The sequence below is a fragment of the Brachyhypopomus gauderio genome, chromosome 7 (genome assembly GCF_052324685.1).
Source record: "Brachyhypopomus gauderio isolate BG-103 chromosome 7, BGAUD_0.2, whole genome shotgun sequence".
Lineage (NCBI taxonomy): Eukaryota > Metazoa > Chordata > Actinopteri > Gymnotiformes > Hypopomidae > Brachyhypopomus > Brachyhypopomus gauderio.
The window spans coordinates 32275168-32288968 of NC_135217.1; the positions used below are offsets into that span (position 1 = coordinate 32275168).

At 51.1% G+C, this 13801-nt stretch overlaps 2 protein-coding genes across 2 annotated transcripts in view; one reads left to right on the top strand and one right to left on the bottom strand.

The window, feature by feature from the left end:
- The window catches only part of phldb2b (pleckstrin homology-like domain, family B, member 2b), a 32718-nt gene extending 29643 nt beyond the window's left edge, over nucleotides 1-3075 (top strand). Inside the window, exons 21-24 of the mRNA XM_077013523.1 lie at nucleotides 514-660; nucleotides 1005-1224; nucleotides 1324-1409; nucleotides 1514-3075. Coding sequence (XP_076869638.1) covers nucleotides 514-660; nucleotides 1005-1224; nucleotides 1324-1409; nucleotides 1514-1654 — 594 coding nt within the window. The 3' untranslated portion in view covers nucleotides 1655-3075. The remainder of the gene's footprint in view (nucleotides 1-513; nucleotides 661-1004; nucleotides 1225-1323; nucleotides 1410-1513) is intronic.
- A 4333-nt stretch (nucleotides 3076-7408) lies between these two features.
- amer2 (APC membrane recruitment protein 2) lies at nucleotides 7409-11824 on the bottom strand. Its single transcript, XM_077013323.1, has one exon. It carries the CDS (start codon nucleotides 11616-11618, stop codon nucleotides 9705-9707), a length of 1914 nt encoding a protein of 637 aa, XP_076869438.1. The 5' UTR covers nucleotides 11619-11824; the 3' UTR covers nucleotides 7409-9704.
- Between the last annotated feature and the right edge of the window lie 1977 nt (nucleotides 11825-13801).

Below are 13801 nucleotides of genomic sequence, written 5' to 3' on the forward strand. Positions count from 1 at the left end.
GTTGCTGCTATTAGACGTGCACTGCTGAAGCAGAACTAAGAGAACCCTGATCCAGCGCTGTGGCTCTTGTGAAACGTCACTGGAGACAGATCTGATCAAGATGTTCCTGAGAACTTCTGACTAAAGCCTTTAGCGGCCCGGTTCACAGTGACACGAACACTTCAATACTTTTGCCTTATTTTACCAGTTAAGAACGTTTGGAAGATTACACCAAACAGATGCATGTATACAATTCAATGCTAGTGCAGATTGTTCAAATGCTTCTGAGCGTCCTGACCCATTACAGATGTTCAGGATGAATGTTGAGTGGCTGCTTTGATTAATCGTAGTACCAGCATCATGTAGCCAGTGTTCATCTCCGCCAGTTCAATGCAGACCAAGAAGGTCATCAGAGATGAAACATGAACAAAGGAATCGTGTGCGTGGTTGAACAGAGATGGGGGGGGGGGGGGGGGGGGTGGAGCACGGACGCCTTCGTTCACTCTTCCTGTGTTCTGATCCGCGGGGCGTCAGGAGCGAGAGATGGAGGTGCGGCGGCAGGCGCTGGACGAGGAGCGCAGGAGGAGAGAAGACCTGGAGAAACGTCTGCAGGAGGAGACCAGCAGAAGGCAGAAGCTCATCGACCGGGAGGTGAAGCTACGCGAGAAGCAGAGGGCACAGGTGAGTGGAGTGGCCAACGCCCCCTATGACCCAGGCCACGCCCCCTATGACCCAGACCATCCCACCTATGGCACAGACCATGCCCCCATGACCCAGACCATGCCCCTTATGGCACGGGCCACACCCCCTATAACACAGGCCATGCCCCTATGCCCCAGTTCACGACCCCTATGACCCGGTCCACCCCCATCATGGCCCTGAAGCCCTAGTCCATGGCTCTGACTCCCCAGTAAAGCTTTCCAGTGCATCTTGCTGCAGTCGTTCCGTTACCACCAGCTTACCTCTATACACTGCTGCTTCTTGCTCTTTGACCTTTTGACCTTCCCCTCTCCCGGCCCCCCCAGTCCCGTCCGCTGACCCGCTACCTGCCCGTGCGGAAGGACGACTTTGACCTGCGCGGCCACGTGGAGTCTGCGGGCCACAACGTGGAAACGTGCTACCACGTGTCCATCACCGAGAAGACCTGCCGGGGCTTCCTGGTCAAGATGGGCGGCAAGATCAAGACATGGAAAAAGCGCTGGTTTGTGTTCGACCGCAACCGCAGGACACTGTCCTACTACGCAGGTACGACTAGCACGTCACCTCGGGTCCTGAGCAGGACGCTCGGGTCTGGCAGGAATGGATGACAGGTATTGATTTAATGTCTTTTTGTTGTGGTTCCAGACAAGCATGAAGCCAAACTGAAAGGAGTCATTTACTTTCAAGCCATAGAAGAAGTGTATTATGACCATTTAAAGAATGCACACAAGGTAGGTAATTTTACTGCTCACTGGAGTGCATCTTCTCTAAAACCCTGCTGTAGTGCTGCCCTCTTGTGGTCTGACTGGGGTATTTCTCCATCTTTCCCACTCAGAGTCCAAACCCGTCCCTAACGTTCAGCGTAAAGACTCACGACCGTGTGTATTATATGGTGGCTCCTTCCCCAGAGGCCATGCGCATCTGGATGGATGTCATCGTCACGGGGGCGGAGGGATACACACAGTTCATGATCTAGGGGCCGGTGTGCCCCTCAGAAACTCATCTCCACCCTCCCTCTCTGACACTGGGCTCCACCCACCGGCACTAGCAACATCCAGAATTCGCCAAATACTGACAGCGTCATTGGACTGCTGCTGTTCTTTCAAAAATCCCACCTCAGGTTTGAGGTCTGGCAGCTAATTGGTGACTACAGCTGTCCGTGAGGTAGAGGTTCCAGTGACTCATTACGTGCATCATGAACTTCAGGAGTCTTGTGGATGTGTGAAGTGCCTTCATATGCTGATAAAACTGTTCTGCCTGTGCCTTATTCTGCACTCTACACACACTTGTGGAGTATACATTACCCATGGCTGCATAGGTCGCAAAAGGCTGAAGTGTGTGTGTGTGTGTGTGTGTGTGTGTTTGTTTGTTTGTTTGTTTTAGTGTGTTGGTTTGTGTGTTTTCTCAGACCGTGTGGATTTGACCTCAGGTACGTGTCCAACACAGTACTAACACCAGGTCTCTGCTTCCTCACCAATGACAAAAGGAAGCATGATATAATCCACATTGAATATGCAGAGAGCCTACATTGTAGGTGTGTGTGTGTGTGTGTGTGTGAGAGAGCGAGAGAGAGAGAGCGAGAGAGAGAGCGAGAGAGCAAGCAAGCAGATGGGCAGTTCAGACTTCAGAGAGCAGTTTGTGCATTATGCGATGACTAGACATGCCAATGTAATATTCATAGTAACCAACGGTGCTATAAGATGTATGCTTTCATGTTCATTTTTAAAACTTTTTTTTATCTGGCCAAAGGCTGGTAGAGAAATAATAGGACAGTAGTTCAGTCTCCAAGAGTTTGATCTGTTATATTAATGCTCAACACATACTGAAAGGGTGTAAGCCATAGATTTTGCAGGATTATCAGAAACACAATTTTTACTTTTTACAATGTTTTACAACTATTTTAAGTATTATTGGCTGTGTTACATATATAATTTATTCAGAATATGTTAATAGAATATCCAAATTGCTTAAATACAGTGTACGTTAATCTTTTGCATTTTATGTGGGATGTTTTACATATGTGAAGACTAAATATGTTTTAAAATATCGACTGAAGCTTTTCTGGCCACTTTTCGTGCCATGATTAGTTGTATTAGCTCGAAGCTGTGTTATTTTTGCGGATATGATCTCGTTAGACTTTGCTGGGGTCACTAAAGAACGATTGTCGGCTCCTTCTGAGTCCACATATCACCAGCAGGGGGCAGCAGTAGTCAGGCGACCTGATATGGAACCCCAAAGCTGGTAAATATTCATGATTTAGCCCACTGTACATTTCATGTAAGCTGAATTCATAGGGAAGAATGTACTATTTTAAAGACATTATTTATGCCATTGGTTAACGTGCATGCGTCTATATTTTTTCTCTGGAGCAATAAATCAGAACACATATCCATATAACCTTGCGTGGTCATTTCTTACGAAACTGCAAGTCTTTTTACGCAATGAACTTTTTAAAAGTCATATTCTGAGCACGTGGTCTGTTTTATGGCACGAGACCTGTCCGAGCTGTGGCGTGATCGGAGAGAGCGCGCGCAACACGCAGCCTTGCGCACGAGCCGAACGTGCAGCCGCTGGAACCTAAACCAGCTCGTGCCCGTCTGGAAATGACAGTGAGGGGCGATTAGGTCGTAAAGCTGGTGTAAACCTGATGTAAATGAATACTGTAAACCTGCTCCAGTTTAATACGTCGTTTAGCGCCACATCTGTGGAGCGGGTCTAGTGAGCGTTGTATTCCGTATCTAATTCCTGCCAGGAGAGTTTTTGAGAGCATCTGAGATGGAAGTCAAATTGCTGAATGTAAAACGAGCCGAATTGTTAAACCAGACTTTTTTTGCACCAGACTGCACATTGTCGATATGTCGTTTTATCCGATATGCTAAATATAGTCTGAACTAAAAAAGTAATCCCACACTAATAACAGATACTCTCGCCCAATAACGGATGTAATGTTGACCTACTCGTAATACATGGACCCATCTCAAAAACAGGCCAAAGCATACCAGCTTGTTCATGAACTTCATAGTAACATCCCTAGCGGACACACAGCCTGGGGCTTTGATCTCGTGAATATTTAAACTCTTCTATTCTGCCGTTAAGAGGCCTGATACCCAGCCTTGTCCTGGGTGTCTGGCCACTTGCAAGATAAACACGACTGGTCCTGAAACCACAGCACTGTCACGAGGTGCTTCATGACACTACCCAGGAGTCCTGTGTCCTGTTGACGTTAGCTTCCCCATTTTAATCCCACTGCAACACACACACACACACACACACACACACACACACACACACAGTTGTTTTGACACACAGTCTAACAATACTTCAAACAACTATTGTTCCCCTTCATCCCTCTAAACGCTCTGCCAATCAAACGATCCAATTCCTCCATCTTTTTCATCTTTTATCTCATCTCACTGTTGTCTTTCTCCACCTCCCTTTGGTGCAGCTGGGTCTTTTTAAAGACAACAGGATTCTTTTTTAAAAGAAATTTTGCAAAGGGCCTGCGGCATGCGCACACACATGCACATGGCCGATCCCGCAAGCAACAGACCGTGATGAACTCGGTGTTTCCAGCGCGTCCGTAAATGTCACGGGGGGAAAGGGGCCCCTAAAGGCCCTGTCAGGTTCAGGAATGATGGAGAGGGGTCTGTGCGACTCGCACTTACTCCAGGATATCTTTCCCCTGGGAGCACACACATGGGACGCTTGGAATTTCCTTTAAGCGTGATCCCCAGGGAACCTGTGTCCATGTGTGAGCAGCTACGCCCCCCTGTCAACCCCCATCACCTCCCTGAAGGAGGGAGAGGCAGTCGGAGGGCAGCTGTTTGGCTAGAGACCGTGTGTAAATGAACAGTGACTGGTCTATAAGGCAGAAGACCTCTTAGTCATATTATCTACTTCCCCCACCACACACACACACACACACACACACACACACACAACCACACACACGCTTAACCCCTCACCCACAACATGAATATTTCATCAGGGCTGGTTTAGTTAATGGAACATTATGGCACATTATGGCATATTACGCTTCAGGGGGCTAGAGTTACAGGCTAGGCCCCCATCATAGTAAAGAGGAGTGATTTATGAGTCTGGCACAACTGGTCAGTGAACTGTGCTGGTGCTCAAAGCCCTTGTGTGTGTAGTGATATTGTGAGATGCTCTGTGAAAGGTTCCATCTATTTTACTGACATCGTCCCAGTTCACCCCCAGCTGAATGTGTCCTCCTGTCTTTCTGGTTGCCAGTTGTGCTGTGTCGGGGATGGTGGACAGAAAATATTTTTTGTTTGCGTTGAATGTATGTAAGTGTGTGTGTGTGTGTGTGTGTGTGTGTGTGTGTTTGGGCTACTTGGGTGCTGTTTCCTAACACACACACACACACACAAATGCTGTTGACCAACTGCCTCTTAGGAAATTGTTTAGGTTGACCATGTGTCTAGGTGTAAAATCATTAGCATTTGGGAGTAATAATACACAGAATATAGTACTGTATGAAAGTATAGAGTACTGTGTGTGAAACGCTGGTTGACTCATCCTCCCTTTGACCACATCAGCCTTTATTAATTGCTCTTTTGGTGTTCAGTACTTTCTTCCACAGGTCTGTCCACTCCACCTTCACTTTGGACACGTGTTACAGCAGAATGTTGTGTAGGTAGTTGGACTATTCAGTGATTGCTCAACAGCATACTTGGATTTAGGATTCTAGGGTCGGGATTGGCTAGCAGAGGAACTGGCGAAGAAGAGCTGGAGGAGTGATTGGAGACGGATGGTTTCTGTTGTGCTACCCCAGCTGAACCTGATGTCATCAGTTCAGAGCCTAGGGAGATACAGCAGGAGATGGGGGTGCGGTTTGGGTGGGGGGTCAAATGGACCCAGCGGAGCAGCTCAATCCAGCATATTGATCCAAATGATTTTTGAATCTCTCCACAGAGGTTTATCCTCTCCCACTGCACTCTGGGCTTCAGGTCCGGCGTCCTCGCTGAGGTAAAGACCCAGCTGAACAGAACACACTACCATGGTTTCCAACACATGTAAACACTTGTGCACAGTTGTGTTGTTTCAGGCACTTTACAGGCTTTCACTAGGTCCAACATGGTTTGTGCCGGATTTCGTGATGAAGTTTCACGATTCTTGTTCTCGGAATGAATGATTTATAATGTATAGGCTAAGCAAAGGATGTGGATGTATTATTGATGAAGATGGAATAATCGTTTTACTAAATCATGAGAGGAAGTGGGCCTATTTTTAATATTTCAGTAAAAGAAATGACATCTGATATTTTAAGTTCAGTGTGAACAGTGAGAAAGGACAACATATGCTAGCAAAGAAGTTTAATGTTGAGAGGAGAGGGAGAGAGAGATAGAGAGGGAGAGAGGGGGAGAGTTGACACCACACAGTGTGTTAATCTCAGGAGACTGCAGCAAAAGACAGAAATATATGAAATGTGAGTCTTTCTTGCAACAGAGGTTGTGTGTGTGTGTGTGTATGTGTGTGTGTGTGTGTGTGTGCATGTGCACAAACACACTGCACCACACTAACTCCAATCAGCTCCCTCATATTCAGCGTGCTTGCTTTCCTCTCCCGGCCCCGCCTCCACCTCTGATTGGATGACCTACTGAGGTTGCCATGGAAACTTGTAGTGGGGCAAAGCATGTGAAGGAAGGGGGTGCATGTTTTGAATGGCCACCACCCCCCCGCCCCCATCATACCCCGCATACACACACTCATACACAGACATACACTCATCTACACACAATAGGTCTCACAACAGCCCTCCTGTGTCTCTGGACCGTTTGGCTACATGTCCTGACCCATTCCCAGCTGAAGGTCTGGGCCTCACTTTCCTTCATGAAGCATCCTCTGTGTGGAGGACTCTCAGGGAAAAGTGAGGGAGAGGAGGAGGAGAAAGAAGAGAGATGAAGAGGAAGGCAGTGGGGAGACAGGGACTAGGAGAGCTAGACGACAGAGCAAACACGTAGGACGACCCTCATGAGCTCAGGGTTCTGGTTCAGGCCTTCAGATTCAGAGATAAGCAGTCGAAGAACTTACACAGCGAGTGTGCTGGAGACGTCTGGGGTCGGACCGGGTTCTGAGTTTAAGATCAGCAAGATCAGCTGTGATTCTGTGACATTGCGTCAGCAGACCAGCGTGGACTTGCACGTCGGCGCCGAACACAGCACGAGACTCGTGTACGAGCCCGAAGTGTCAGCGCCGCCTCGTCCAATCACACGCCGACATTTGTAGGTCTCCCCGAAACAACGGCCTACTCATCTGTGGAAGAGAGTGGCCATTGTGTCCGTGTGTGTCTATGCACTCTGGTGAATCGACACTCTCTCTAGCATTGAGTTAGTTCAGGACTCCGCCCTGCACAAGACCTCCAACACAACTTTGACATTGTCTCTCAACCACAATCTCCAATATGTGTATATACACACACACACATACACACACACACACTGAGCATGGACTGCCAATCCCAGCGCGCGGCCTCTACGGTGCAGACGCACTCCGGCCGGACGGGGCTCGTTAATCCGGTCCTGCTCCTGTGGCAGCCACAGACCCGGAGCAGCTCGGGCCCAGAAGTGCCTGCCTGGTCCCCAGCTGGCGTTTGAGGCTAATGACATGCGCAACAGCTCCACCATGGCCATGGCACCCCCACCCATGTCCCTGCCCGCCAATGGCCATGGTACCCCCCCACCCACGCCTCCGCCCCTGCCCTCCGCCTTTGGCCTCCGTCTCAGCTGTCAGCCGCAATCCATCCATCTTATTGTCCATATGGGACTCTGGGCTGCAGAACACGGACACGTCCTGGCCAAAGCCAACATTATTTATGCACGGTCAGTGCTATCTGGGACACACACGCGTGTGTTGTGTCTTCACTCCCATGATTCTTCCTGCTGTCATTCTTGCCTTTGTCTTTTTTACAGCGGTTTTCAACGTGAGGCTCTCCTGCTGTCTCTACACTTCTCTACCTACAGGGTTCTGGAAACTGGGGCATCACATGTACCAGCCCAGATAGTAAAAACAGGAGCTGATTAGAGCACATGTATAAATACACAAGTACATACACAACTGGAGATTAATATAATACACATAATACGGGGGTGGTGCCTGATTTAACTGGATCTATCGTTCAAAGCTAGGCATGCCTTCTTCAAAAGCTTTCTGTGGTATTTACAGGAACAACCAAGTACAAAACACACACACACACACACTGACTGTGGTCAGGGATGAGTGTTATAGTATTACATAATGCTTTTATGCAAGAGTCTAACCACTGCACCAAATCCCCTTTCAACACACACACACACTCACACACACACACACACACACACACACACACACACACACACACACACACACACTGCTTCCAGACCTTCTCAAACCTGCAACAATTAAAAAGCGATCAACATTCGGAGCAGATGCTCTGTGTTCACAGACCCCCCCCACCCCACACACACACACACACACACACACACACACCCTTAAACCTGCGACCATGAACTCTCACCAGGCCCTTTACCATCAGTGTTTACCATGGTAACTATGGTTACCAGTCTCCATAGCTCCCACCCGCTGCCCTAAAGTGCAGTTGTGAAGTAGACACCGCGAGACTTTGTGTGAATTTCCGCGACCCTGACAGCGTGTGTCAAATGGACACTCACACAAGTGTGGAGTCAGTGCCTCCGCCTTCTCACAGCGTGGTTTTATTCAGAAATTAGCGAAAGAGGCAAAGAAAAGTTAGAAAAAGGACACAGTGGCCTGATTCACACCACATAACTGAATCAGAGCAGTAAAACACATTTCATAAACACACTCTCTCTCTCTTTCTCTCTCTCTCTCTCTCTCTCTCTTTCTCTCTCACACACACACACACACACACACACACACACAAAATCACCTCTAAAAAGTACAAAAGTGCCCGTCCGAGGACAGGGCAGAGGGACGCCTGCAGAACGGAAGACAGTGGACTTTTGTCCCAGACGGTCGTCCCCCGTTGCCGATCAGGTTATCTAGACCTGTGCGTGTGTAGAATGATGGTGATGATGGTGCTACATTCACATCTCCGTGGTGGTCCGGACCCATGAGGGCTGTGGAAGATGGGGGGGGGGGGGGGGGGGGGGCACCAATCCTGACCCTGCTGGAGTTTGGGGGGGGGGTCCAATCCTGACTCTGCTGGAGTTGCTTTTTGCTTGTTTTGTTATTGGTTGGGGGGGGGGGGTGCAGGGGTTTTCTCCCCCACACAAACGTCAAACAGCAGTGCATATATCCACAGTGAGGCTCGTCTTCTTAAAAAAGAGGAAGAAAGCTACCAGGGAGAGCTCGGTATAAAAAGGTGGATCCTCAGGAAGTTATTTGCTTCTTGTAGGATGTCACGTCGAGTGGTAAGAAAAGTGTCTTAGACAAATGTTCAGCACCCTGATCCTGCCTGAGGAATGAAGACCCTGCACAGCCAGGTCCAGCTTTCTGAGTTGTTGTGTTTGTTTTGTAAATCCCAGAGAGATGATGTTCACAGCTGCATTTCCCAGAGTGCACAGGGGTGGGGTGTTCTTGTGAGTGTGTGTGTAACAGAGCCAAAGCCATTGGTTGCTGATTCAAGCGGATCTCAGGAGGACTGTGTTGGCGTGAGGGACCTTGAAGGAGGAACATTCTGAGATTCAGTGCATCTGTATCCTACATTTGCTGCAAGGTGAAGACGTTTAACTCTCTCGCATGTTGTCAGCCGTGGTATAGAAATCAAACGATCTTACATTATTAAAAATGCAATATGTTACATACAGCAGGGCTTCCTAAATATGCACTAATTAAATTACATGTTATATATGACATAATAAAATATTAGTTGTAACAACGCAAAAAGGAACAGGGAACTCCATAAAGGTACAGTGTCTTCCAGGACTGTGACCCACTGAAGTCAAAATTGTCAGTGAAATCAAAAATGCTCATTTTGGCCTAAAGCTCTCAGTGGTGGGTCTGTATGGTGTAAAAATGTACTGGGGTCTGGAGTTCCACTTCCTGTTTCACTTGGTGTTGATGTTCTTGTTGCCGGAGCGACGGACAGGGACCTTGGAGATGGGGATGCGTGTGCGAGTTGGAGCCTTTGTGGCAGGCTTGTGCGATGTGGGGCTCACGGGGGTGGACAGCGTCCCCTGGCTGGACGAGTGGGATGGCGGCGTCTGCCTCACACTGATGGGAATCTTTGAGTCTCGGGGGAGACTTGTGCTGCCCTTGATGGAACGGAACGAGGACGAGGAGGAGGACGAAGGGTTCGGGGCGGGCGGGCTCATTCTCAGGTCCCCCGTGGAAGGCGTGAGTGAGCTCAGGTCGTCGTCGTCCGAGCCGACAGCGCTGGGACTGTCCAGGTCGTAGAGGTCATAAAGTGCGTCCCCGGAGCAGCTGTCCCTGGGCAGGATGTCTCGTCGCACGAAGCCGCCGTCCTCGTCCTCCGGTCCAGGCGTGGGCGAATCCCAGTAGCCCTCGTCGCTGGGCGGGGCGTCCTGGAGCTCCTTGTGGATGGGTGGGGGGGAGAGGCGGGTGGGGGGCCCCGCTCTGCCGCTCCCACACACGGGGATCTTGCTGAGCCTCAGCCCTTTCACCTGAGGAGGCCTCTTGTCCTGCCGCGTCATGGCGTGATCGGTGCGAGCGAGGCTGGGGGAGTCCTCGCCCTTCTGGGGGAGCATGTGCCAAAGCCCCTGCATGTCCGCGTCGTCTACGCCTTCCGGACTGGCCATCTCTTCCCCCCCGCCCATGTATGCCACGATCCCACTGCCCTGCGCCTTTTTAGGGGACGGACACACGCGCTGGTGGGCCGGCATGTAGGGCGAGATGGAAGCCAAGCTCACCACCGCGGGAGGAAGTGGCGGTTTGGCTGGGGATCGTTGCTGGGGGGTCGGCCCGCTGCCCCTGCGTCCCACGCCGCTGCTGGTGCCACCGGCTCCGTTACCCGAGTCCTCCTCGGGCTCCGCGATGATGTCGCCACAGCCCGTCAGCGAATCGAAGCTCTTGAGCGAGGTGACATCGGTGAACATGGAGCAGAGCCGCTCCACGCAGGGCTCCGACGGTGGGTCCATGGCGTCGTGCTCGGGCAGCGGGCCCAGGGTGGCAGAGACGGCCGCGGGTGTCAGGTCGACTGCGCTGACGTTCTCCTCCGAGACGTTCTCCTCCGTGACGTTCTCCTCAGTCGGAACTCCGTGCAGGGACGGGGCTGGAGAATCCTCCGTGACTTCCTCTGCCAGAGGAGGTGAGCTGCTCCTGCCCTCCACTCCGCACCCCAGCGACTCCCTCCAGCTCACCTCCACGGCGGGCTGCTCCTCGATGATCCAAGGCGAGGGGTCCAGCACGAGGGCCGTCTCCCCTGTGGAGGTCTCGCCACCCTCAGAGTTACCGGACGCCAGGGGCTCGCCCTCCACCACCTCTCTAGCCACCTCCTGGATGTGGGCGGAGTCATCCGGGGGCGGGGGCTTGCGACGCCAGCGTATGCTGCTGAACAGACCCTTCAGGCCGCGGCCGCGCTGCCCCAGTCCAGCGCCTCCCTCCCCGAACCGCCCGCCGTTCCTCCTCAGGAGGGACAGGAAGCTGAAGGACTTGGAGATGGCACTACGCACAGAGCCCACGGGGAGCCCCTCAGCCACTACTACACCTACACCAGCACCACCACCACCACCACCAGCACCAGAACACTCGCCCCTCCCGTGTCCGTCTGGTTCGGCCGCCGCGTCTGCTGTCAGTCCGTCGTGAGTTCTGCTCCTGGCCAGCTCCGTACCGCCTTTGTTCCTGACCGCGAAGAAGCTCGGCACTCCGCCTGCAGTCCTGCGCCTGCCGAACAGCTTGAAGGCGGCTCTGCTGAGCCTCCCGGCCGGCTGGGGCTCACACGACGGCAGCGAGCTGCAGTCACTCTGAACCTCCATGCTAGCTGCTCCTCTGAGTCCCAACATCTATCTGTCACTCTCTCTCTCGCTCCCCTCTCACACTCTCCCTTTATTGCCCTCTGTCTCCAACTGCAACTGCACGCTCTCTTCCTCTTGCTCTCTGTTCGCGACTCCCTCCCTCCCTCTCTCTTTCTCTCTCTCTCTCTCTTGTAGCTGCTCCTGACAGTCTCTATGGTAACTGGGAGGGCTAAGTCGCTTTCGTCAGCAATGGAGGCCAGTCATTGCTCTTTTCCCTCCGCCCCCACACGCCCTCCCTCCACACACACCTCCCCTCCCACAACCCCTCCCCCTCTCTCCTCCTCCACCCGCTCAGCAGATCCTTCTCCTCTTTTCTTTATGTTCCTTATTTAGTTTCTCATCCTAGATCTGTTCCCTCCACACACACACACACACACACACACACACACACACACACACACACACACACACACACAAACCCCAGCTCCCCCCCCCACACACACCCCAGTTTCTCCCCATCCTCCCCAACACCCCACAGCCCTCAGTGACCATCACTAACTGTATCTAGAGGCAGTTGAGAAAAGAAACTTTCAAATATGTGCTTTGTTTTTAGCCATATGTAGAAAAAATGTAATGCTGCTAATGTGTTACAGATTTACATGCAAAAAAAACATTTAATAAAGAAAACAAAGAAAGGAAAACAAGGTCTGAATGAACAAAGCCCTTTTAGTGTAAACAAATCTAAGTCAGGGTTGAAATCAGTTGAGAGGACTAACATGGGTCTGAACGCATCACTGGTGTCTGCTGTGAGCCCCAAGTAGAGCTGGGGAAAAAACAGGAAAGCTCATTTGGTGAAAAAATGTCATCTCCTTTCCTTCATCACACACACACACACACACACACACACACACACACACACACACACACACACACACACACGTATCATGGCTCTCAGTAGAGCTCTAATGAGACTGAAATGAGATGAAGGTGCTTCTCTTGTTGTCTGTCCTCACTTCTCGTGGGCTGTGCTGAATCGTGTTCCGTTTCTTGGACCTTCTCACATCAGACCATCTGCCTCTGGCAGACGGACCCGGGGTGGCTCCCGCCTTTCGCCCAAGTCCTGCTCAATAACAGCCCTGCAAGTGTGTGTGTGTGTGTGTTTGCCTGCGAGTTATAGTGCTCAGATGGACGAAGAATGCTGTTCAGCTGTTTCTGGGTCAACTTTCTTGATAAGCTTTGCATTGTGGATTAACAGGCAGAAATGAGCCCGTGTTGAGACACAAGTCTGTGTTGAAGTGCACAGTCACACTCTTGAAGTGATTTCAATAACAAGCACTAACCAGGCTGAAGGAACCCCCCCCCACCTCTATATCAGCCTGTCTGTCTTCCCGCCGGATCCTGCCAGCCCCCCCCCCCCCCCGGTCCACCCCCTCTTCCACCTCGCTGCCATCAAACAATGGCTGCATTCACATACCAGGCAGGGGGGGTCGCCCCCCACCACCTCGTCGTTACACCTCCGGGACTCCTTCCTCACGTCTCAGCGTGTCTGGACCCAGTCGTCTGGACCGTGCCTCCCCCCCCCCCCCTTGCTTGCCCCGTGGGCCCTTTGTTTGGGATCTGGTTGTGGACCATTGTGGGGGCCCCTGGGTTTAAACAGCTCAGCGCTGGCACGTGGATCCGAGTTTGCAGTGATTACACCCTGCTATATTTCTGTGGTCGTAGTCCTGGCTGTACGGATTAACCCAGAACAATCTTCCACACCGACAGAACGGACCAGCAGGACATTGGAGCAGGAGGTGTGTGTGTGTGTGTGTACATCCCTTGTGCCGAATGTCACAACAAGCACTCAATTCTGGAGCTCATGAAACTTAAGTGTCATTGTGTTCTTGGCCATAAAAACCAAGATCTGCCCCTCCAGCTGCGTAATGCTGAAGATGAGTTGATGAGATGAGGAGACCAAACCACGGAGACCTTGTGTGTGCAGAACCAGATGATGTTCACCAACTTCAGGTATCCGCTCTGAGATTTTGCATGTGAGAAGATTTTCTGTTACAGATTAATGTAATCTGTTGTAGGCCTAGGGAGAAGAGCTTTAGCAGATTAGAATCAATCACGTCTTCACTCTTGTGAGGAACGTCTTAATGTTGATACAGACACATGCCAAACATGTCCTGAGCACTCACACGTAAACAAACACACGTAAACATACACACACACAAGTAAACACACAC

Coding starts and splice junctions, on each gene's coding strand:
- amer2 (XM_077013323.1), bottom strand. CDS start 11,618: ATGTTGGGACTCAGAGGAGCAGCTAGCATGGAGGTTCAGAGTGACTGC.